The sequence below is a fragment of the Capricornis sumatraensis genome, chromosome 2, assembly GCF_032405125.1.
Source record: "Capricornis sumatraensis isolate serow.1 chromosome 2, serow.2, whole genome shotgun sequence".
NCBI classification, from domain to species: Eukaryota; Metazoa; Chordata; class Mammalia; order Artiodactyla; family Bovidae; genus Capricornis; species Capricornis sumatraensis.
In genome coordinates, this window is record NC_091070.1 from 143,382,417 (window position 1) to 143,405,194 (window position 22,778).

At 36.1% G+C, this 22,778-nt stretch overlaps 1 protein-coding gene and 1 non-coding gene across 2 annotated transcripts in view; one reads left to right on the top strand and one right to left on the bottom strand.

The window, feature by feature from the left end:
- Positions 1-6,517: 6,517 nt before the first annotated feature.
- SLC30A7 (solute carrier family 30 member 7) overlaps positions 6,518-22,778 on the bottom strand; it is a 93,838-nt gene continuing 77,577 nt past the window's right edge. The window contains exons 9-11 of the mRNA XM_068964581.1: positions 22,482-22,572; positions 16,081-16,230; positions 6,518-7,849 (exon numbers count right to left, since the gene is read on the bottom strand). Coding sequence (XP_068820682.1) covers positions 7,802-7,849; positions 16,081-16,230; positions 22,482-22,572 — 289 coding nt within the window. The 3' untranslated portion in view covers positions 6,518-7,801. The remainder of the gene's footprint in view (positions 7,850-16,080; positions 16,231-22,481; positions 22,573-22,778) is intronic.
- Positions 18,017-18,120, top strand: LOC138074704 (U6 spliceosomal RNA). Its single transcript, XR_011144522.1, has one exon. It is a non-coding gene; the product is annotated as a U6 spliceosomal RNA (small nuclear RNA).

Sequence of the window (22,778 nt, forward strand, 5' to 3'; positions counted from 1 at the left end):
CTTAGATAGGAGTCTGATTCAGCAGAAATTCCTTGTACTTCCTGGCTAAGGCCAGAATTGTTTTTGTGGTGTGTTGAGGGTGTTTGTGCATGTGTGCTGAAATGGAGGTGGCTAGAGTCGGACACTGAATAGAAGTCAGACAATTCCACATTGTGACTCTGCACACAGCAGTGAAGTACCACGAAGTACTAGACAGGGCAGTGGGAATGGAAAGGTGAGTTTAAAAGATTTCCAATAAATGAGGAGGAATTTTTGATAGGGGATTCAGGAAATGGGAGGTGGCAAAGGCAATATTTAGATTTCTAAGAATTCTTTAAGGAATTCTGAACAGAAATGGTAGCTGAAGAGATTTGAGTGGGAAAAGTAAAATTAGAGATGCTGTTAGTTCTGCCATGGCGTGGCAAGAAGTAAGCCAATGATGGCTTTTGATTAACTCTACAAACTAGGGAGGAGTGAAGCCGTATTACTAAGCGCTACAGAAATGGTTAGAGAGCAAGCAGAAGTGCATGTAGACACACATGAGATACTTGACAACACACACTGAGGATAAAGCCCTCACTGTATAGCACAGGTTGATGGTAAGGAAGAGACTGCTTTGATAAGAGTATGTTTGAGAAGATGGGATGAGTGGGATCTGGGGTTTTGCAAAGAAGTTAAAGAATTTCTTCTGATTAGAGGGAAAACTTTGGAAGGATAATGGTCAGATGTTTTTGGTCTTCATTTCCTGTAGGCTGAGATGATAGAGAACAAGGTGAGAAAATAATTTGAGGTTAAATATCTGGAGATACTTTGAGATTTGTTTATGAGGTAAAATAATGAGTAGGAGGATTTACAGTGAGGATCTTCAGTGTCGAGACATTTCCAGGTCTTCTGCTATCTCCTCTCTCCTGATCAGATTTGCTGTTCCTGGGCCCTGAGAATCATTCTTTCCCTTACATTCCCTAAGTCCTCCAGAATCTGTTCCAGTGACTTAAATTCACAGCGGTCTTTTCAGTTAATCAAACTAACAGACAATTCAGGTTGTTGTTGTTGTTCAGTCACTCAGTTGTGTCCAACTCTTTGCAACCCCTTGGACTGCAGCACACCAGGCTTCCCTGTCCTTCATCTCTCAGAGTTTCCTCGAACTCATGTCCATTGAGTTGATGATGCCATGCAATCATGTCATCCTCTGCTGCCCCCTTCTCCTCCTGCCCTCAATCTTTCCCAGCTTCAGGGTCTTTTCCAATGAGTCAACTCCACATCAGGTGGCCAAAGTATTGGAGCTTCATCAAACGAATAGACAATTCAGGTAAAGATTTTTTAACAGAAATTTTATTGGAAGAATTTTGATAACAATCATTTATTATTCTTTTTAAATATATCTGAGGTTAAACAAAATACATGAATGTCTTCAAGTAGAAAAAAGTGAAATACACATTTGGAATTTGTTATGTTGTTCTTAGGCAAATCATAATTGCTCACTCTAGTATATTCAAACCAAATTACAATATAGTCGTTGACCTTCCAACCTAGCCTTGTACTCAAATGTTTATTTCGAAATGTTTTGATGATGTACTCTTCACCGAAGGAATCAAACCCAAATCAAACTTGGCCATATGTTTAAACCATTAAAGACAGGGAGGTAAAGTGTTGTAGGGATATTTAAAATATACCAAGAAGGGATTTGGCATCTTTTCATTCACAGTATTTCTGATACAGAAGACTCATTCTGTTTGTTGATCAGTCTCACAAATGTTGGGGGCAAATATCACTTGGGCAGATATGTCACTAAATTTGCTGCTGTTAGAGGAAGCGATGAGACTACATGACAAGCTCTTGACAGGATATGTCAGTTCAAAATAGAATACTGAATCTAATTGACATATGATATATAAAATTCAAATACTAACATTCAAAACCAAGATTTTTAAGAGAAGTTTTACGCTGGCAGCAGTAATGAAAAGAGACAGAAAATAAGAAATAGAAGCTCTACTAAAATTTAGTATTTAGAGGGGAAAAAGAAAATATAAACTACCTTAGGAATATTTAAATCACTTAATGAATACATGTAGTGTTGCTTTTATAGAAGCACTTTGAAGACAGACCTTTGAAAGAGTTTTGGATGAAAATGCATCTGGGATAAATGAAATAGAATGTTATACACAGGCCCTTAAAGTATTGGATAAAAGGAATATTGCAATTTCCTATAAAAAGAGAGACTGTGGTTTCTCATTCAAAATACACAAAATATAAAAATTCAGGTGATCCAGGTTCCACTGTCCCAGTTCTACCAAACTGCTGTCCTAACACAGCTTGCAAAATGGAAAACATCTCTGTATTTCCACTGTTCCTGTATTAAAATGAAGGAGTAGCTTACAGGGTGACTTAAAAAAAAAAAAAAGGCCATAGTGAATATAAAGTCACTTATCTGTGCAAAAATGCCAAAAAAAAGTTAAGATGTCTTCTGTAATAAACAGTAAATAACTGGTTTTTCCTTACCTCTGTATCCACTGCTGACTACAATAGTTACTCACTGGTTAACCAAACATTTACTGAGCATGTAAGTGTAAATTCATGCTAAATTTGGTGATAATAGGATGTATGAGACAAAGACATTCTTTTCTTACAGACTTTCCACCATAATCAAAGTCACAAATATTAAAATTTTCAAACCCATGGGAAGAGTTCACAGTTAAATATTAAGTTTAAGCATAGATTAATACTAATTATGAAATATATTTCTTCCTTTTGAAGAGCTATAAAGTCTATAAAATGTAATGTAAATCAAATTGTACACATCCCTCTCATGCAGTGCAAAATCATCTGTACTTCTTAGAAGACAACTTCCTACCAATTAATTTAATGTCTCTTGGCCAGGAAGTGTTTCTCTTCACTCACACTGGCGCTGACACTTGAGTCAGTCTCTTTTAATCAGTTAACTCTGTATCAAGAAAACATTTTACATTTTCCCAAAAAATGGTCTTAAAAGTGCTTAAAGGGCCTCTGATTGTTCATTTTAGTCTGCAGAGTTTAAGTTAGTAAGGTAGTAAGCGCAGGAGAGGATCCAAAGAAGGAATGAGTCTAAACAAACATATGTGCTGTGCTTAGTCGCTCAGTCGTGTCCAACTCTGTGTGGCCCCATGGACTGTAGCCCACCAGGTTCCTCTGTCCATGCGATTTCCCAGGCAAAAATGCTGGAGTGGGTTGCCATTTCCTTCCCCAGGGATCAAACCTGCGTCTCCTGCTTGGCAGGAGGGTTTTTTTACCACTGAGCCACCTGGGAAGCCTCATGATTTTATAGGAGAGTGTATTTAAGTCTTATATAACTTCCTGGATCTTTAAATCACTATAGGATGACATACAAAAACCAGAGTAGTTGTCACCAAAAAGTACTCGATCTAGAATCAGTGCTCTACTACTGGCCATTCCCCAGTCAGTTCATCTACATGCTCTCAAAACAGCATCCTCATCTGTTAAATGGAGTTATGAATTTCTTCCTCATAAGCATATTAGGAGAATCAGAAGATAAAATACATCTGAAAAAGATCTATTAATCAAAATCATGCAACATTCTTTTTTTTTTAATGAAAATATAAGGATTTTACATGTGATAACATGAAAAAGGCCATACAAAGAGCCTGATACATAAATACTTAATAAAAGGGTATTCTTTCTGTATAATTTGTAGTTATGAAATGGTGAAACATAAACCAAAGACACCTTCATCAAAGACACATTGATTTATAGTAAATAAAACTATACTTATCTGCAAATGCTTTTTTGACATACTTTTTCATTGTCTTGACTCTGTGGTAGAGATCTAGATCGTGAAGACTTTTGGGGGATCATGTCTTCAAACAGTCTTCTCTGAATAAAACTTTTATTGAATGTTCTTCGAAGAATATAATCATTTCCTTTTTTTTGGGCCAAAGTTCTTGTGAATTAAAAAATAATTTGTTTTGAAGACAGTGACAAAAAGAAAAAGTTTAACTTTCTCAAGGTAATGCTTTTAATGAAGAGTTGAATGTTGCAATTTAGCATTTGGGATTCTCTATAAGACTTCAAAATTCTACCCTGTTAAAATTTTTGGTTTGTTCTATACAACATTTAATGTCCAATTTTGTGTGGCTCTGAGAATAATGTGAAGAATTCAAGATCGCTCCAGTGGCTGAAAATTTAAAGTAATAAGAATGAAATTATATGATCTGTGAATTAGCCTGGTTTCTAAAAAGTATCAATTCACAGAACATAAACAAAATAAACTAAGCAGGCCTTAAATTGGATTTAGTCTTGAGCAATAAACAGAAAAATTTACTCACAAGTTAAAAGTATCCAATGGAGAGATGTCACTATTAAAAAAAAAAAAAAATCAGGAACTGGTTACACAAGAGTAGAAAAGTAAAAAAGAGTAAAAAATTAATTATATCTTTCATAAAGAATACTATGGAAATAATATTCTAAACCTCATAATTAGCTATGAAAAATAACACAGTAAAAGTCCATTTATAAAGTGCCTTAATGTACCAAAAATGGAGGTCAGATGTCTTTTATTTAAAAATGCTTTTTTATCACATTTACATAAAAGCAAATATTATTAGACTGGAGACACAGCACAGAAGAGTACAAAGAACTCTTGACTTGGCGTCAGAAAACCTAGATTCTGGTCTTGACTTTGCCACTATAATTATTTCTGTGACCTTGAGCAAATGACAGCATTTCTGGGCTTCAGTTTTCTCATCTGTAAAATGAGAGGTAGAACAAGACTGCTTCTATGGACAGTCTCCTTGTATGTAAAATTCTAAAATTCTATGTTCAGCGATGAATTATTTTTATTCTTAAGCCCCAGAATTATATGAGGATGCTACCATATTAATAATATCTATTAAACTGATTATTCTGTAGGAGGTTAAAAAAAATTACAGAACTCTGATCAACTGCATCTGGAGTCAGTGATTTGGTTGTTTAACAAAGGTGCACAAAAGTCACAGTATTTTGGCTACTGGTGTATACAAACAGGCTTTGAAGAATGCTGGAGCATTCCAGGTTTACGAGAAATGCCAGTTACATCTGTTTCCACTTCCTCACGTCTCTGCAGAAGAGGCTGTGGGATGTATGAGGAACACTGAGCTACAGATAAACTAGATACTGTCATTCAACAAAGCACACAAGGAGCCAGCAAAATACAGGAGCTGTGAATAGGTTAAGCCCTTCATCTCGATCAATATATTCTTAGATGTAAAAACACAAAACTAGTCTAGGTATATTTCTATTTGGGGAAGTTTACTTGGCAAGGTAAACATTCCCTGAGCAATACAAATTTGTTCTCCAGAGTATATTTTGGTTCTTAAAATATTAGCAAAATTATATCAGATTTTTTCCCCCAAAATCAGCCCAACATTAGAATCCCCAATAGGGACATTCTAAATGTATTTTATAAGAATAGTCAAGTAATATTTCTCAGTGAAATTATCTACTTTAGCAAAACATCTGTGTTAGAACACTGAGAGGACAAAAGTATTTCCTAAGAGTAAGAAAAAAAAATTGTTTTCCTGTTGTACACACAGGTTTAAGAACATTTAATTAAATCATAAATGTTAATGCCAATCTGCTAAATGATATGAATTGGATATCTCTTATAACAGGTGCAAAATAAAGAGTTTCATCCTGGTCAAATGTCCTAAAAAACAACACTCATGCACTTGTGTACTGAGTGTAAAAGTTAAAGTGATGCTTATTTTGACAGAAAACTTTACTTGGAATAGAGGACTCAGTGAAAGGCAGAAGTGGATCTTCAGTGTGCACTGGTAAATTTTATAGGCCAATGCAAATATTACCTCTGTATGCAAAGTATCAGTACAGTTTCACATAATTAGTTTTTAAAGGTACACATCAAAGTCCCTGCCTTCATGCAAATCTGTCAGTTTCCACAATATGCCAAAACCTAAAGAATATCTCAGGCTTGGCAGTGGATGCAAACTTCCAAGTGACTACTTATACTTACAGTGAAAAAGTAGTACTGTTATCAGGACATTTCCTTTAATATATCCCTCTTGAAACATCTTAACAATTGTTTCAGTTAAAAGCATTCTGTTGACAGGAATTTTTAGCTTCAGAACTGCCTGGCAATATGTAAAAATACTTTGAAAATACTACATAATCTGCAGATAAAGGAGAATATCGATAGTTCATGGCAATCTGCAGTGGTTTAGAAAAGCATAAAGAAAGCAGTCTGTAGTTTACAGTATATTTCATAAATTGTAGGTCAGAAATAGAGCAATAGGTACTCTGAAACTTAAGACAAAACCAACAGTGATTACTGCCACATCAGTGAAAAAGTGCTTATTACTTATCTTCGTTCTAAACATTCATTTCCATCCTGCAGGGTTCCCCCCCAAGAAAATTAAATATTTTTAAACTTTTCCCTTTCAGTTAAAAGGGAATGTACATTATGAGAAAATGAAGTACAGTGGGAAAATATCTATGCAGATCAATTTCTTCATAAAACATAGAGAATATTTAAGTAGCGTGTTCAAGCACTTACCTCAAATTGCAATTTTATTTTTCAAATAAACAAGAACCTAGAAATCAACTTATTTATGAACTTCCAAGATACTTGTGTTAGGAGTTCTATATTACCACATTTACTCCATGACTTCCAATACTTCAAACTCAGTAAAATGCCGCTTTAGGATTCCTGAAAGCAACTGTATTTTTGCAATGCTTGCATAGGAAAACAATTATAGGACTTGGCATTTGAAGAACGAAAAAGCAAAATAACATTGTCACAACCTTTTCTGCTTTCACTCTACATGCTTTTCCCTTTCATTAAGAGAATCTTTAAAAACAGCAAAGAGATACAGGAAAGTTTATCATAGACACAGTAGCTTTTTTAGAAATTTGAAATTTAGCAGATGTGATAAGTAAAAACACCTGTCTGTATAACAGAAGCATCTGCAAAGTTTTGAAAACACAGTCCACAAAATAATTTAATATAATAACTGAATTTGATTTAAAAAGCAAAATAACACCTTTTATTTTTTGACGAGAGAGCAATAAAAGGCAAATTTTTCTGTATCTAAACCTATGCTTGGAGTACACAAAAAGACATCTGTAGATGTTACTAACAAGAGTCTTATTTTGTACAGAATACAGAATACCCATTAAAAAAAAAAAACATATACATGACCTTTGATGGAATATTTCTATGCTGGCAAATACATTTTCTGATACAAAGGCACTTTGAAAACCCAATATGGTTTGGTTCATAAGTTTGCAAGGTACAAACAATTTCACAAACATATGATTATATTGAAAAACGTCAACTACTGTGACATTACATATAAAACAGATTTCCATTTCTTATTTTTTTTCCTTTTTTAAAATAACACTGGTTTTGTGGGAATGAAAGCAGTGGTTTCCAGCAGCTTCAGTGAAGACATTCCAGATGATTAGAGACCCACAGTCTGAATTTCTTACTGGCTAGCATGAGGGGTGGGAGTGAGGGCATTTGAAATGAAAAAAAAAAAAAAGGAAACAATACCGAGAAAACAATACCCTGGAACAAAACTAGAAACCTCAGAAATCAAAATGGTTTGGTGAGAAGAGCACAAAGACAAGACCAGAAGTCCAGGAGATCCTCTTACTTCTGACCCCTTAGTTGTAAACTCCCGGCAGAGCACGAACAGTGGACTCTACCTGGTCTACTTGGTGCTTGAGAGTTGTAGTGATGATTTCTCTTTTTAGAAAGCTAGGTACAATGTTTAGGATTGTACAGTACCAGAAAAATTAGGTCCCCCAAAAAAGCATGGTTTCTTTTCACTCATTACATGGCCGCAAAGTCAATCTGTACATAAAGCTGTCTCACTCCGGCCTGAAAAGTTAAAAAAAAAAAAAAAAGAGAGAGAACATTAAACAAATTATAACAGACTACATATTTCTGAAAAGTAGTAGGAAACTTTTTTTTTCTTTCTTTTTGAAAAAAGGGAAGAATTATTTTTCTCTTCTGTCTTTGGGAAAGAATTCCCCATTTTTCATCATAAAGTGCCAATAATTTTATTTTAGAAACAAGTATGTTAATAAGTTATAAAAACGAACAAAAATATTCTCCATATAGCTCTACAAAAGAAAGCTGTGCTACTAATTACATGCCTTGCCCAAGTGAATTTTGGAAAAATGAGGTTACCCATCTACCTGTATTCTCCTAGAGAGAACACCACAGTGATTGACGAGTTGGCTATTAAAATCAGAAGTCAATGCCATCTATATCTTCCTATGATAAATGATTTGTAAACACTGAAATAAGTAAAACCATCTATTAGTTATTGATTCCATTACACATCCATTACAATTCCCTTCAATTTTGGATACAAACTTGCTATTCAAGGACACTGCTCTCAAAATTGCCCCCATCTCTTCTGTATCAATTTTTCTATATTTCCTGTCTACAATTCCTTTACTCTATTCTCTCTTGAACCCGTTTCAACCAAACTTTTGCTGCCAACCACTTCCTCTAAATTGCTCAGACCAGTGCTCAATTCTCAGTCCTCATCTTAGTAACTGGTCTATATAGGGGATCAGTTCCTCCTGCTAAAACACTTTTCCCGCTCTTAGCTTCCACAGAATACTCACTGGTTGCCCTTTTACCTCACTTATCAGTCTTTCTCAGTCTCCTTTGCGGGTTCTGCCTCCTGTCTGAACACTAAACACTCAAATACCCAAAGACTCAATCCTCAGATCCCTTCTTTTTTGGTACTTCCCTCTAGATGGTCTTACCCAATATTCAGACTTTCAGTACCATCTAACATTCTCACACTTTTTGTAGGCTGAAACCTACCTACCATCTACTTGACAGTTCTACTTAAGAATGTCTGAAAGCACCGAAACACAGCTAAGCTGATCACTATCTCCTCCCCTCAAACCTGCTGATCAGGTATCTTCTCCAGCTCAATTCCTCCCTCAATGTTGCGACCGCCTTTCTTTCTCTCACTCCCAACCCATTATTAGCAAAACCTGTTTGCCTTACCTGCAAAATAATGAAAATCTAGAGTTTGATCACTTTACGGCACCTCCACTGCTATCCCCTGGCCTGAGTCACTATCATCTCTTACCTGTATTCTCTAATGGCCTGTGAACTAGTTTTCACCCTTTTAGCTTTGCACTTCTTTGGTCTGTTTCCAGCAGAGCAACCATGGCGCTGTCACTCTATCACTCAAACCAAACAACAGTTTAATCTCCCTTAGTCCTTTGGTCTGAGTCCTTACAGTGGCCTTTAAAGCTCTCCCATGATCTGGTCCCTGATTCCCTCTCTTGTTTTATTTTGTATTCCTCTCCCTCTGGTCACTCTGTTCCAGCCACAACTGGCCCTTCTGCCTGGAACAATGGTCCTCAAGACTGCCATGTGACATATTCCCTCTCTTGTCACATCTCTACTCAGATGTCAGTAAGGCTTGCCCTGACCACCCCATACCAATTCATTCATCAGTCAATTCATTCATCTAACAAATACATTTTGTGCATCTCTTAGATTCCTGGTACTGTTCTGTCCCCTGGAAATACAATAGCCAACAAAACAGGTATAAAATACCTTGTGTTCATAGAGTTTATAAGCTATTGGGAACTAGGAAGGAGAGGGAGATGATAAATAATTAAGTATATATAGTATGTCAGATGAGATGACGAGATAGATATCATCTATCTATACATCTATCCATCCATAAAGAAAACAACAAAAAAAAGCTTGGTGCAAGAAATGGTAAATGCTTCAGCACCTCTGGTCTCCCTACTCTGCTCTCCTTATCTCTAACGCTTATCACTTTCTAATATATCATAAAACTTCTTTGCTGTGATACTGTTTATTATCACTCTCCATTGATAATGGACTCTCTCTGAAAAAAAAAATTGTCTATTTTTTCACTGCTGACTCCCAGAACCTCAAGTAGTGCCCATCACACAGTAAGTGATTAACAAACTTTGTTGGATAAACTGAAATTCTACTAATTTCCTTCTTTCAAATAAACAACTTGAAAACATTCAAGCATACAATCAGTTACAATAAGCACTCTGTCAGTAACACAGAATGAAAAGTAAATTAGAACATTTAAATGAAAGGAAAATCCAGAGTGGGGGGATACAATAATAATGCTACGTTTTCATAGGAATTTCTGGGCTCCTCAAAGCATTGCTTCCAGCATGGCTTTCTTTCCCTCTAAGCATTCAAGCTGGAGGGCTCTGCGCAACACTATGAATGCCCAAAGAGGCAGGAGCTGCTCTAATAAAATGAAAAGCCTGATAAGACCCTAGTGCCTTTCTAGCACAGAAAACATGTTAGCTTTTTTGTCTCATTAAAAAGGAAAAAAAAAAATCCTTGCTGTCATAAAGTTAAAGTTCTCTGAAAATGCATTTAATAGCACGTACCTTAAAGAGGTCTGTGGCAGAAAAAAGATAGAGCTTAATATCTTATGATTTTAAGCTAAAAACTGAAACAGAATCTCAGTTTTTCTAATTTTAGAATTGTGGATAAATATCAATCCTACCTATCTCACAAAACTGTTGTATATTCATCCAGTATTTGACATTTAATAAATCCTTGTTAGGTAACAGGCACTATTGTAAGAATCATGTGTGAATATATGAGAACGATTCTACATGCTATAAAAAACTTATGATTGATTATATTTGATTTACTCAACCCACATGGACCCAAAATAACTATACTTAGGAAACCCTTTGGCAAATTTCTTGTATATCTAACCTCAAGTTGTTTTTCAGTGGTCAAGTCGTGTCTAACTCTTTATTGCCCAAATAAACTGGCTTAATTTCTTTTCAACAAACTCGTTAATGAAAGTTAAATGGACAAAATAAGTTGGTCTCCCATTATTATCTCTGCCACTTTCCTAAATTCTGGCCCAAATACAGTGAAGATGGTAATAAGAAATGAGGTAGCCCAAGGCAATAAAAAAAAAAGGAGGAGAAAAACAAGGAGGCTAGGTAAATTGATCTTTGCATAATTATGAGTTAATTACTCAAGCTGGTATTTTTCCCTTGAGGGCCCACTGCTTCATACAAAAGCTGTGTCTAACAGGAAAAGTGATATGTTTCATCCATCTGGCCGGATGGGCACAGCTTTAAGTCTTCCAGGTTCCCATTTTCCTTTCTCAATTTCCTTCAAAGCAGAGAGAAAAGCGAAATTTTCAGACTCCTATAGTATGTCACCTACTTTCTGAATGCAAACTAGGTTTCCTATACAGTTTATTCTCATGACAAATACTCCAGGAGATCAAAATGGTGCTTGGTTCCCTTAAATATTCTAAAATTGACGTTAGCACTCAGAGGCCTGCTGAGGGTTGTCCTTCAAAAAAAGTGAAAACCATAGAATACTTGTATCTTATATCCTGAGAATCATGTACAAACCATAAAAAAAAATCAGTTAAAACTTTTTAAAATGGGAAAGACAGTTATTTTTGACACCTATGCTTCTAAGAAAATAACTGTTAATGTGATGTCATAGACTTAGAATATTTGCCATAAATATTCATTGCTGTGGCAAGGAAAATAAATCAGCAATAAAAATTTAGAAAAATAAACAAGACTATGGCTATAGAAAATTACTGATTGTTTGTACTTCTCTCTCAATTCTCAAAAACTACAGAAACTTTCTACTTTAGTTTTTGACTGAATGTATTATATTAATCTTTACTATAAAAATGAATTTTTAAAAAACTGCCTTAGTCTTTCATGTGAAAACAAAATCATCTAAGAATTCATGAAATAGCGACTGAATATGATGAAATTACAAGTCATGAACAATCACGTGGGTCTGGACTCCTTTTTCTATAAACTGGGGCTAATACCCCACCTGTCTTGTAAGGATAGACTAATACATTAGGTACCCATCATAGTGCTTGGCATGTGGAGGGCTCTCAATAAGGCTAGCTGCTGATGCTGTTGTTATTTCCACCACCATCAACAAATGAGCATTTAAATTTGTTTAATTTAATTAATTTGATTAATGAAAAACAACCAATACTTACAAAAGATAACCATCCCCCCACAAACAGCAAAGGGTGGAAAAAACAGCTCACCACCTGGAAGGCTGGATAGCTTTTTCCTCCTTTCTACTCTCCCCTCCCAGGAGACACAACTAGGTGGGGTGAGGTCTGCTGTCAGAAACACTGAAGGGGTTATGCATGCAGGAGAGTGGTGGAGGCAGGAGATTCTGAATCTTGGGGAACTCTCAACTGGGCTAGTGAGGAGGCTCTTCAGCTTCCTTCTGGGTGTCAGTGTTAACTTCTCTTTTGAGCCTAGAGACTAGAGCATAGAAGGCTGAAGCAGGAAGCTGAGGAGTTAGGACTTAACAGGCAGAAACAGGCCAGAAGAGAAGAAAAAATGGAAAATACCAAAATAGAGGTTCTATTGAAGAGTAAATAACATGCATTAAGTTAAATCATCTTTTCTGCATTGTGGAGCTGAGAAGGGTTATGAGCCCAAGCATATTCTAGATTTTTCTTCTAACATTATTTCTAAACAAAAGTGTGTCTAAAAAATTAACAGATGATATCAGCCAGTTCAAAACAAGAAACATAAAACGATAAACTGCCTTCCTCATCCAGTTTCCCAAGTCCACATCCTGTTCAAATACTAAATGTAAATAATGTTTTCTAGTTCATCAATTCCCAAAAAATACATCATTTTTAAAAAGTTAGTGCATGCAGTGAGGAGAATGGACTTTTTCAATGTTAACAAAAGCCTTGTAGTTTAAAACGGGATTATCACTTAACTAATAATCCAAAGAAATATAAGTACTGAAGAGACTTCTACCAATTCTCTTGTGTTATTCTACATTTGTGACAGCAACCCAGTTGCCGTAACCATTCATGATTGAATGATAACTATGGAAAATGAGAATAAAAATACATGCTTAATGCACAGTTCCAAAGAGTCACAAAGCTTATAGATTTATAAACAAAACAAAAAGCCATAGTTCTCAGATTTAATGTTAACCTCAAAGTTATCTCCATACAAATTTTAACAAGAACAACCTAAAAAAAATTTTTTTTAATCAATTTAAGATCAGCTCTAAGAAAAATACATTAAAGTATCATAGAAGTGCCAGGTATTGAGAAAATTCTTCTTTTGGTCTTTTGGAACTAAGGCCACCAATATTTAAAGTCTTTCTACAAGAAAAGTACTTAAAGCATAAGTGTAACTTTTTTCTAAAAACTGAAGCTAAGTAAAATCTATGATTAAGATATAATTTAAATTTTTTAAAAATGTAAAAAAACTTAAATTTCAATTCACGAATTGAAAATGTTACTGTAAGCCCTAGGATATACTCATAGCATAATCAATATGCGTGATGAGGGCATAAGCAGAAAAGGAAAAAAAAAAAAACCCTTCAATTTCACATATTTCAGAACCAAAATAACTATCAGACATCAACTTACAATCATTAAATGTGTGGAATCAAAGTTATGAGTAGGGTGACTTTACTCTCCCCACTGGGAAAAATGTGTTGAACCATTTTCACTGCAATCTAAGACAGTCCCTGGTCTCTGCAAGGAATGAAATCAAGTTGGTTTGACCTTAGCTGATAAAAAGGCTTAAATATGTTTTAGGGCTGCAAATTTTCAAAACCAAAATACAGCTTCCATAACCAAAGAAGCAGCTGAGTAAACTTTCAATTTTTGCCATTTTCAAAGCCAAGATTTCTACGGTTACCAGAAGAACCTCCCTCCACATACTTCAATTACAACTTCAGCAGTTCTTAGCACAGATACCACTGCTTGTGCATCTCTAAACCTGTAAGTCACACTCCTTTCTCAGAGGGAGAACTGTGATTTAAATGCCAAAGTTTTAGGACAGCACGAGGTATTCCAGAGCTGGACAGATGCCCATGCTGTGAGGGTGGAAGGACATGGTATAACCAGGAGAAAATCAATAGGCTGACGGAAAGAATCATGATCTAGAAATGGCAGTGGAAAGCAAGGTTGCTGAAGGCTACTGAAGGCTAGCCTCGCTCTCCTTTTTGCCCCTGAAAAAGGGAGGAGGTGTGAGGATTCTGACTTACTGTGAAGGTTTTTACATGCTGCATTATGAAACTCATAATAGTATAGATTTCTTACCGCATCTGCTAAGAAAAGACTTGGTTCTTAAAAGTCTAGGATAAATAAATGGTACTAGTATATTGTTTTGCAGCAGATAAGTCTTGCTGTTGCCTACGTTATAAGACCATTTCGTTAATTATTCCAAAGGAACATAACCATACATCTCTTTTATTAGACAAGAGAGATCATTTAATTTATGCTAAGGTACTGAATTCAAACTGTCCATTTGTCCCTCTCTCTTTCTCTCATTTGTGTATGAGGCTTAGAGGGTCTTTGAGGCTTTAGAGAGAAAGTAACAATTGAATTGGACCTTTACATTAGAGTAGGATTTTTGTCTCATACAGATAAGTAGATAGTCTAGTGGGGCTGGAGTATGACGTACAGGCAGTGAATAATAGCAGTAGGGAGGCTGAAAAGTTAACTGGGTCATGCTAGATAGTCTGGGCTTTATCCTAGTGATAATGAGGAGCCACCGAAATTTTATTTTCTAACTTTTTATTTTGAAAAGACTTAAAGACAAGAAAAGAGCACAATAAATACCTATCTGCCCATCACTTATATAAACCAATCACGAACATTTTGCCATATTTGCTTTTTTTTCTGTATGTGTATTTATTTGTAATCCTTTTCACTTTTGCTGAAGCACTGAAAAGTTAGACATCCTGATGCTCTGCCACTAAAGCCTTTGGCATGTATCTCCTAAGAACATGAGTATTCTTCTATAGCCACAATACCATATCATACCCAAGAAGTTTAACACCTACACAATTATGTGAACTATTATGTATTTATATTTCAATTTCCTGATTATCCAGCAGTTTCCTTTGTGATGTTTCTCCCCAGTTTAAGGTCCAATCAAGCACCACACACTGCATTTAATTGTGAAAGTGAGGTCACTCAGTCGTGTCCGACTCTTTGCGACCCCATGGACTGTAGCCTATCAGGCTCCTCCATCCATGGGATTTTCCAGGCAAGAGTGCTAGAGTGGACTGCTATTTCCTTCTCCACTTTAAAGTCTTCACTTTAATTGTGAAGTCTCCTCTAATTTAGAAAAAGCCCCTATAATTCCTTTTATTCCTTTCATGACACTTTTTAAGAATCCAGGGTGACAGGCCTCCAGCTAGGTTTGTCTGGTTGTTTACTAGTGACTGGATTTACATTAACCGTTTCTGACAAGAGTACCACACAGGTCATGTATACTTCCCACTGCATCACATCAGGAGGTCTGGGTCAGTTTTTAGGCACAGATTTTTATGGCATCAGTGGAATCAGTTTCCACATTAGGTTATGTGTTAGATAAATTTGGCAGCAGTGTCAACATCTACATTTTCTGACAAATATTTCCAGCAAACCAGACTCCTCCTCCAAAAAAAAAATCTGTGGTCTCTCTCTCCTCAGATATTCTTGACATGATGTGCTTATTTTCCAGTAGGTTCAGAATAGCCTAGTAATCACTTTTAGTTTATCAGTTACTATGTCAACTCATGATGGCATAAACATTACCTGATATAATTTGGTTGCAGCCATGAACTGACCAATTCATGATTCCACATATAGAATTAAGAAAACTCAAGAGATCTTAAGTCACTAAATCACAAAGAAGGAGTGGTGGCTTTGCTATCGACAAAAATGTTAAGAGAGTTTGCCCTAAGTTAAAGCAACTGACCAGGCATTATTCTTATTCCAAATACTATCTTAGAATTCCTAGCTTCAGATAGCATTTAACATGTCTTATAAGGAGTATACAGTAAGGGAGAATCTACTTTTTCATAAAGGGGCTCAAATCAGCTCAATGATGAATAAATAGGACTATCTTCATTAAGAGTATTCACCAAAGCAAGGATCTCCCAAATTTGACTCTGTGATTGAAAAAATCTTTTATATGTACCCCACAGTATAGAATATATATACATTTAATATTTAAATAGTAAATATTTTAAAAACTAGTAGATACAATAAATTCTTAGACCCTTAAAAGAGGTTAGTAAAAATATCATACCTGAGTAAAAATGTTATGCGTTTGGCTTAAAATCCACCTGGCATCAGCATCAGGTGCTACTACTAATTTCAAGGTTCCAACATAAACATCAGAACATAGGGTCCAGAAATGCTGTTCTTGTAAACTGTAAACTCCTTGCAACTGCTGCACCTAAAATATGAAGAGCAGATATTAACATGAAATCAAATATAAGTGGATGCACCTTAAATCATTACACAACACATCAGTAAACATGGATTCTACCCTCTAAGGAAAAACGTGGGCTGGTGGGGTGGGTTCGAACTGTTTAACAAATACCTATTGAGTACTTACTATGTGCTGGTACTATGACAGGTGTTCAGGAAATATAAATGAACACATATCAAAATTTGTAGGGCATAGGTGAGAGAGTGCCTAGGGGAAATTTACATTTTCAAATACAGCTGACTGGAGAACAGTGCAGGGGAAGGGACGCCAGCCTGCCTCTCAGTCAAAAATCTGAGGATGCAACCAACCACGGATCATGTAGTACCATGGTATTTACTACTGAAAAAAAAAAATTGCATGTATAAGTAGAACGTGCAGTTCAAACCTGTGCTGTTCAAGAGTCAACCATACATCGGTCAGAGGATAAACATAAATACAAAAGAGCTAAGAAATTAGGAAAAGAACAACAAAGTCAACTTAAGAAATAAAAAGGAAAGAAAGAAAGGATGGGAAGCAGAAATGTGGAAATGATGTAATTCTCAATGTCAAAACACTACTTCTTTGAAAAAATCAGTAAGCTAGAGAGTCAGTGCTTTATACACAATGGAGGCATATTTTAGACAGGATGAGTCTTCATTGTGTACAACTGTCAGAAACTACAGCATCTTTGCACTCCCAGGACCCAGGAAACTAAATGCAAACATATACCCTTCCCCAGCTCATGTGACAACCAAAAACGGGAGGGATGGCTCTAAGTCTTTCCAGTGGCTCCGTAAATGTTCCTCACCCTGAGGTTGAGAACCAGTGACAAGACAAACTCTGATGGAGTTAAAAAAAATAAATAAATATGTAATTAAACAAAGTACAAAATGAAAAAGGAAAACTACCAATAATCAATTTAAAAAACCATAAAAGGGAATACTATATGAATGCATCAACATACGAGTATACAATATATCACAACCAAGTAGAATCCTATACTTCTCACCATCTCTACTGCTATCAGTCCAGTTAAAGCCACTCTAGTTTGATTAAGCGGTCTCCGTATTGCTAGCCTTGCACCTCTTCATCTAGTCTCAAAATAGGAGCCCAAGTGAGATTCTGTTGCTTTAAGTCAGATGCTTTCATTCTGCTCAAAATCCTCAGTAGATTCCCATCTTACTCTGAATCAAAACCAATGCTTCCACAATAACTCACATGGACCCATGTGATGTGGCCGCTTGTCATGTACCACATTCACAGATGATCTCCTCCTCCTCCTCCCCCGCTTGCTTCCTCTTCCCCAGCTATAGCAGCATTCTCACCACTCTGTGAAGAGTCTGAAACACTCCCGTCTCAGGGTTTGCTATTCCCTTTGCTTGGAGTGTCCTTCCTTTCACAGTCATGACTGGTCTACTTTACGTGGGCCTTTACTCAAACGCCAACTTCTCAGGAAGCCTTTCTACTGTTATCCTAGATAAAACAACGTTTTCATTTTTACATTTCTCTGCTTTACTTTTCAGCAGCTAGTGACACACGCCACATTACTTATGTTATTTATATTGTTTATTGCCTGTCTACTCTGACAGAACTCAAGCTCAATAAGAGCAGGGATTTATTTTTGAGTTTCATGTTTGTATCCTGAACACCTAAAACTATAAGCATCTAAGCCTGGCCTGCAAGTAAGTGCTCAATAAACAGTATATGTATGTATATAAAATGAATAAACACTCAATTTTGGTGTTTGCTTTTGAATAAACACTCAATTTTGGTGTTTGCTTTGGCAGCACATATACTAAAATTAGAATGATACAGAGATTAACTTGGCCCTCGTCCAAGAACAACATGCAAATTTGTGAAGTGTTCCCAATTTTTGTGGTGATCATTTCACAGTGTACATGTATATCAAAACATCAAATTGTACACTTTAAATATATATAATTTTAATTTATCAATTTTAGCTCACTAAACCTGGAAAAAAATAAATAATAAAATCAGAAAAAAAACAGAAAACACAATTTTAAGAAACTAGACAAAAATGAATAAATTTGGGGAAATTATTTCAGAAGATACAGAAAATCCTGTAATATAAGAAAAAAAAAACCCCAGAAAATATGAAAGGACCATTAAAAATTGAAAAGGTAATAGAAGTTCTCTTTCATAAAGCCTCCTCAGCCCTGTCAAGCCCCAGAGGGAAAACTTTCAAGTAACTTAACCTCTTAGTTTTGCCAGAAAATAAAAAAGAGGCGCTACCTCATTTAAGGAAAAATAATCTTGATCCCCAACCAGATAAAGACAGTAACATATAAGCTGAATTCTCTTATGAATTAAGTAAGCTAAATCCAACAGTATATTAAAAAAACAACGTATCATGACTAAGTTAGGTTTATCCCAAGAGGGAAACAATAAACATCAGAAATTCTATTACTGTTATTCTTCAATTAATGAAGCAAAGGAGAAAAATCACACAATCATTTTAATAAAAGAATTGCAATTACTTAATAAAATTCAACCCCTATTTATGCTTAGAAGGACACTTCCTTAACTTACTAAAAGCTATCTACCAAAAATGTATAGAAAACGCTTATGGAAAAAAACATTAGATGTATTCCATTGAAGATCAGGAAAATCTTTACAAAGATGCCCAAACTATTGCTATTGTTCAGTATCTCTGTAGATAGAAGATCTGGAAGAGATGAACTAAGATCAGAACACAGAAATTAAAAGAGGCTCAATGTAAAAAGATCTTTATAACAATTAGATCAACTTTAAAGAGAAAGAGGTTACTCTGTGAAGAGATTAACCACTGGTTCCTGGAAATGGTCAAGAAGCTGGATGACCAACTAAATGTTGCAGAGGAGATTCTTGCAACAGACAGAAGTCTGGACCAAGTGAATAAGATCTTTTCAAATTCTGAGATTCTCTGATTCTTAAGTAATCTATTTGAGATGTTAACTACGAAAAGGTTGAACTTTTTATCAAAATACTTATTTTTATCAGAATCTGATGCATATAGGATTACCTTCTTTCAGCTCCAAGACTCCTGGTGGGAAATTGAGACAATACCTACTGTGCTCATTTAAGAAAAAACAAAACTGCTTTTACTGGGGAAACAGGGCAAGGTGGACTTTCTCTTCCTCTTTCAGGACTCTGATGACAGAGCAGTTTGAAGTTGACATCCTCTACGTTTTTCTAAAGATTATCCTCACGAATGGTGTGCTGCTGCTGCTGCTAAGTTGCTTCAGTCATGTCCAACTCTGTGTGACCCCATAGACGGCAGCCCACCAGGCTCCGCCATCCCCAGGATTCTCCAGGGAAGAACACTGGAGTAGGTTGCCATTTCCTTCCCCAATGCATGAAAGTGAAAAGTGAAGTCGCTCAGTCGTGTCCGACTCTTCGCGACCCCATGGACTGCAGCCTACCAGGCTCCTCCACCCATAGGATTTTCCAGGCAAGAATACTGGAGTGGGGTGCCATTACCTTCTCCCACGAATGGTGTAGTGAAACACCAATGCTAGTGAAACAACATGCTGACTGAAGAGATTTCTCCTACCTCCATAGAAATAGCAGTATAAGTACATTCTTGCAAGTTATTCTAAAGCCTAAGTTAAGGAATGACTCTTACAGAAATTGGCATTAACTTTCCTCAAATTAAAAATGTGCAGAAAGTGTAGTTACAGATGAAAGTCTATGTTGCTCTCCTTGTTCTGACAGTGTGGTGTAACAAAAAGAGCAGGAACTTCTAAAGCCAGAATTATATGGATTAGAATCCTGATTCAGCCGCTACCATCTGTGATCTTTGAGTTATTTAAATCTTCTGAGCCTCAATTTTACTCAATTTTCCTAGGGAAAGGAATAGGAAACTTAGCCTGTATGGTTAATTTGAAGAACAGAAACAATATATGTACATCACTTAGTATAGGGGCCAGCTTAGAGTAGGCATTCACTAAATTGTCCCTTTCTCTTCCACAATTATGCTGACTGGTCCTCCCTTAAAATCATAAAACCACAAAAGTCAAACGGGCAGCATTTCACTTTCCCTATGTCAGAAAGAACTATTCTACACTTTCTCTTTTTTCCTCTCGTCTTCTCATTTCTCTGTATGATTACACTGCCCTGTAAGTCAAAGAGAAAATAGAGCCACACAGAAAAGCTCTTCTGACTCACCAAATCTACCAGTCAACCCTCATCTATTTCAGCATTCTCTGTCTTCCCTTGTGGGATACAGTACCCCTGGCTCCTAGCTACAATTAATTCCTCCATAACTCTTTGGATCCTATCCCTTCTCACCTTCTCAAGAACTTCATTCCTTCATTAAATTAATCTGCTTCACTACCATATCATCAATTTCTTCCTCTCAGTTGGCATGTTCCCATTAGCAACACACATGCTCCCAAACTGCACTGTGCAATATAGAAGTCACTCGACACACGTGGCTAAAATGCATGAAAATGTAATGAAATCAAAAAACTAGCTGCACTAACACAAAATCCTTAAGCTTCAAATGCTCAGCAGCCACAGGTTCCTTGTGACTTCCATACTGGACAAGGTAATTACTGAATACCTCCATTACTGGGGAATGTTCTATGGGATGCTGTTTTAACAAATTCTCTTCCCCTTCTTACTATATCCATAGCCAAGCTTTCAGCTCATTTCTCTACTCCCTTTAACAACACTTCTTAAAAGAAGTGACTGTAACCACTATCTCTACTTCCCCCATTCATTTCCACCCTAATCTACTATATGAAGCTTGCACAAAATCTACTGAAAATGTTTTTATCAAGGCCATTAATGCCATTCATGATGCCAGTCAACAGTCACTTCTTTGTTTCTATTAGAATTGCCTCACAGAAATATTTGGCACAGTTGATTACTTCCTCCTTCTTCAACTTCTGGGTTTTCCAGCTCCCTTTCTATCTATGCTCTAAATCTTGAGAGTTGAAACTTGAGCTAAAGAATAGAGCTGAATCCTTCCATGGCAATCTCATACAATCCTAATGTTTTAAAGGCTATTTATATGTTGATGAATCAAAACTCCTCCTAGTTCTAATCAGTCCCTAAAATTCCAGATTTGCACATCCAAGCACTTCAGTGACATTTCGCTTGCAAGTATAGTAGGCATTTCAGTCTTAACATATCCAAAATAGAACTCTTGATATGAGAGGATTTTCCACTCTCACACCCCCATCAACCTCAACAAATAGTATTAGGATCTAGCTAGTTGCAGTTCAACACCTTTTCTCCCCTCTGCTAATATAATCTATCTCTCAAAACTTATCCAAAATATCTACTTAGCTCCACTGTCACTGCTACCACTGTAGTCCAAGCCATAACTTTTCAAATTAACTTCCTTTGCTTTCATTCTTCCTAGAGTTTATTCTCTAATAGCAAGCAGAATAAGCTTTAATATTTAAGTTCTGTGACACTCTCCCAGCATAAAAGCTTTCTAATGCTCCCCACAGAATCAGAATTAAATCTAAACCTCTTAGTAAGACCAGCACTTCTGTATCATCTGTCCCCTGTCATTCTCTCCAGCCTTTCCAGCCACTTTTCCCTTTATCTATTATGCTTCAGCCACAATGGCTTTTCCTCACTGTTTTTCAAATACACTAAATTAATTCCAGCCATAGAACTTATCGCATTAGCATTTTCCTTTGCTTGGAACACTCTTCTCCAAGATTTTCATGTCTGGCTCCTTCTAATCAACAACATTTCAGCTTCCTTGAATATGACATCCTCAATAAATCTGATGTAGCCATCCATGTCTACCACCTCACTTTGTTTCATTTCTATTATAGTAATCATCACTGGTATTTCCTTATTTATTTCTTGTTTAGTGCCTGCGTTTCCCCACCAGACCATAAATACTTTGATAGACCCTGTCTCTCCTGTTTACCATTACACCCCTAGGACCTTAGAAGAATATATGGCATAAAAGATGGGGGGCTCACAAAATATATGTTGAAGAAATGCTTATACCATCTGCTATTCATATTCATATTTTAAAAGAGCTGCTGGATTTCTAGACTAGATGAGGACAATTTCTACCACATTTCTTTAGTGAAGCTCAATATTTTCCAATGATTTTATTCTGGTTTAAGTGGCTTTCATGGTCAGCTTTTAATCTTGGAAGAAATACTAAATTATACACACATGCTACCCATATTTATAAAAGTTGAAACCCCAACAATTTGGAAACAACTAAAACCCAATGGTTTGGAAGCATTGAAACTTACCCTCTGATAGCACTGAGGTAAAGTATTTTCCAAAAGTGGAGGAGTTCTCTGCATTAATATTCCAACAGACTCTCTTAAGAGAGGAATAACACTATAGAAAAGGAAGACAACAAACTTATTAGAGCCACATTCTGATCATCCCATCCTGCAAGAAAGTAATAATATCCCTCCTGACAGCAGAATATAACAAAGATTTATCAGAATAATATGAGGAAAAAGAATCCAGTCACTGTTCCAAATTTTTCATGGGACAAAAAAGTTATTATTTAAGGTAAAAAGTAGAAGACTTAAATGAAA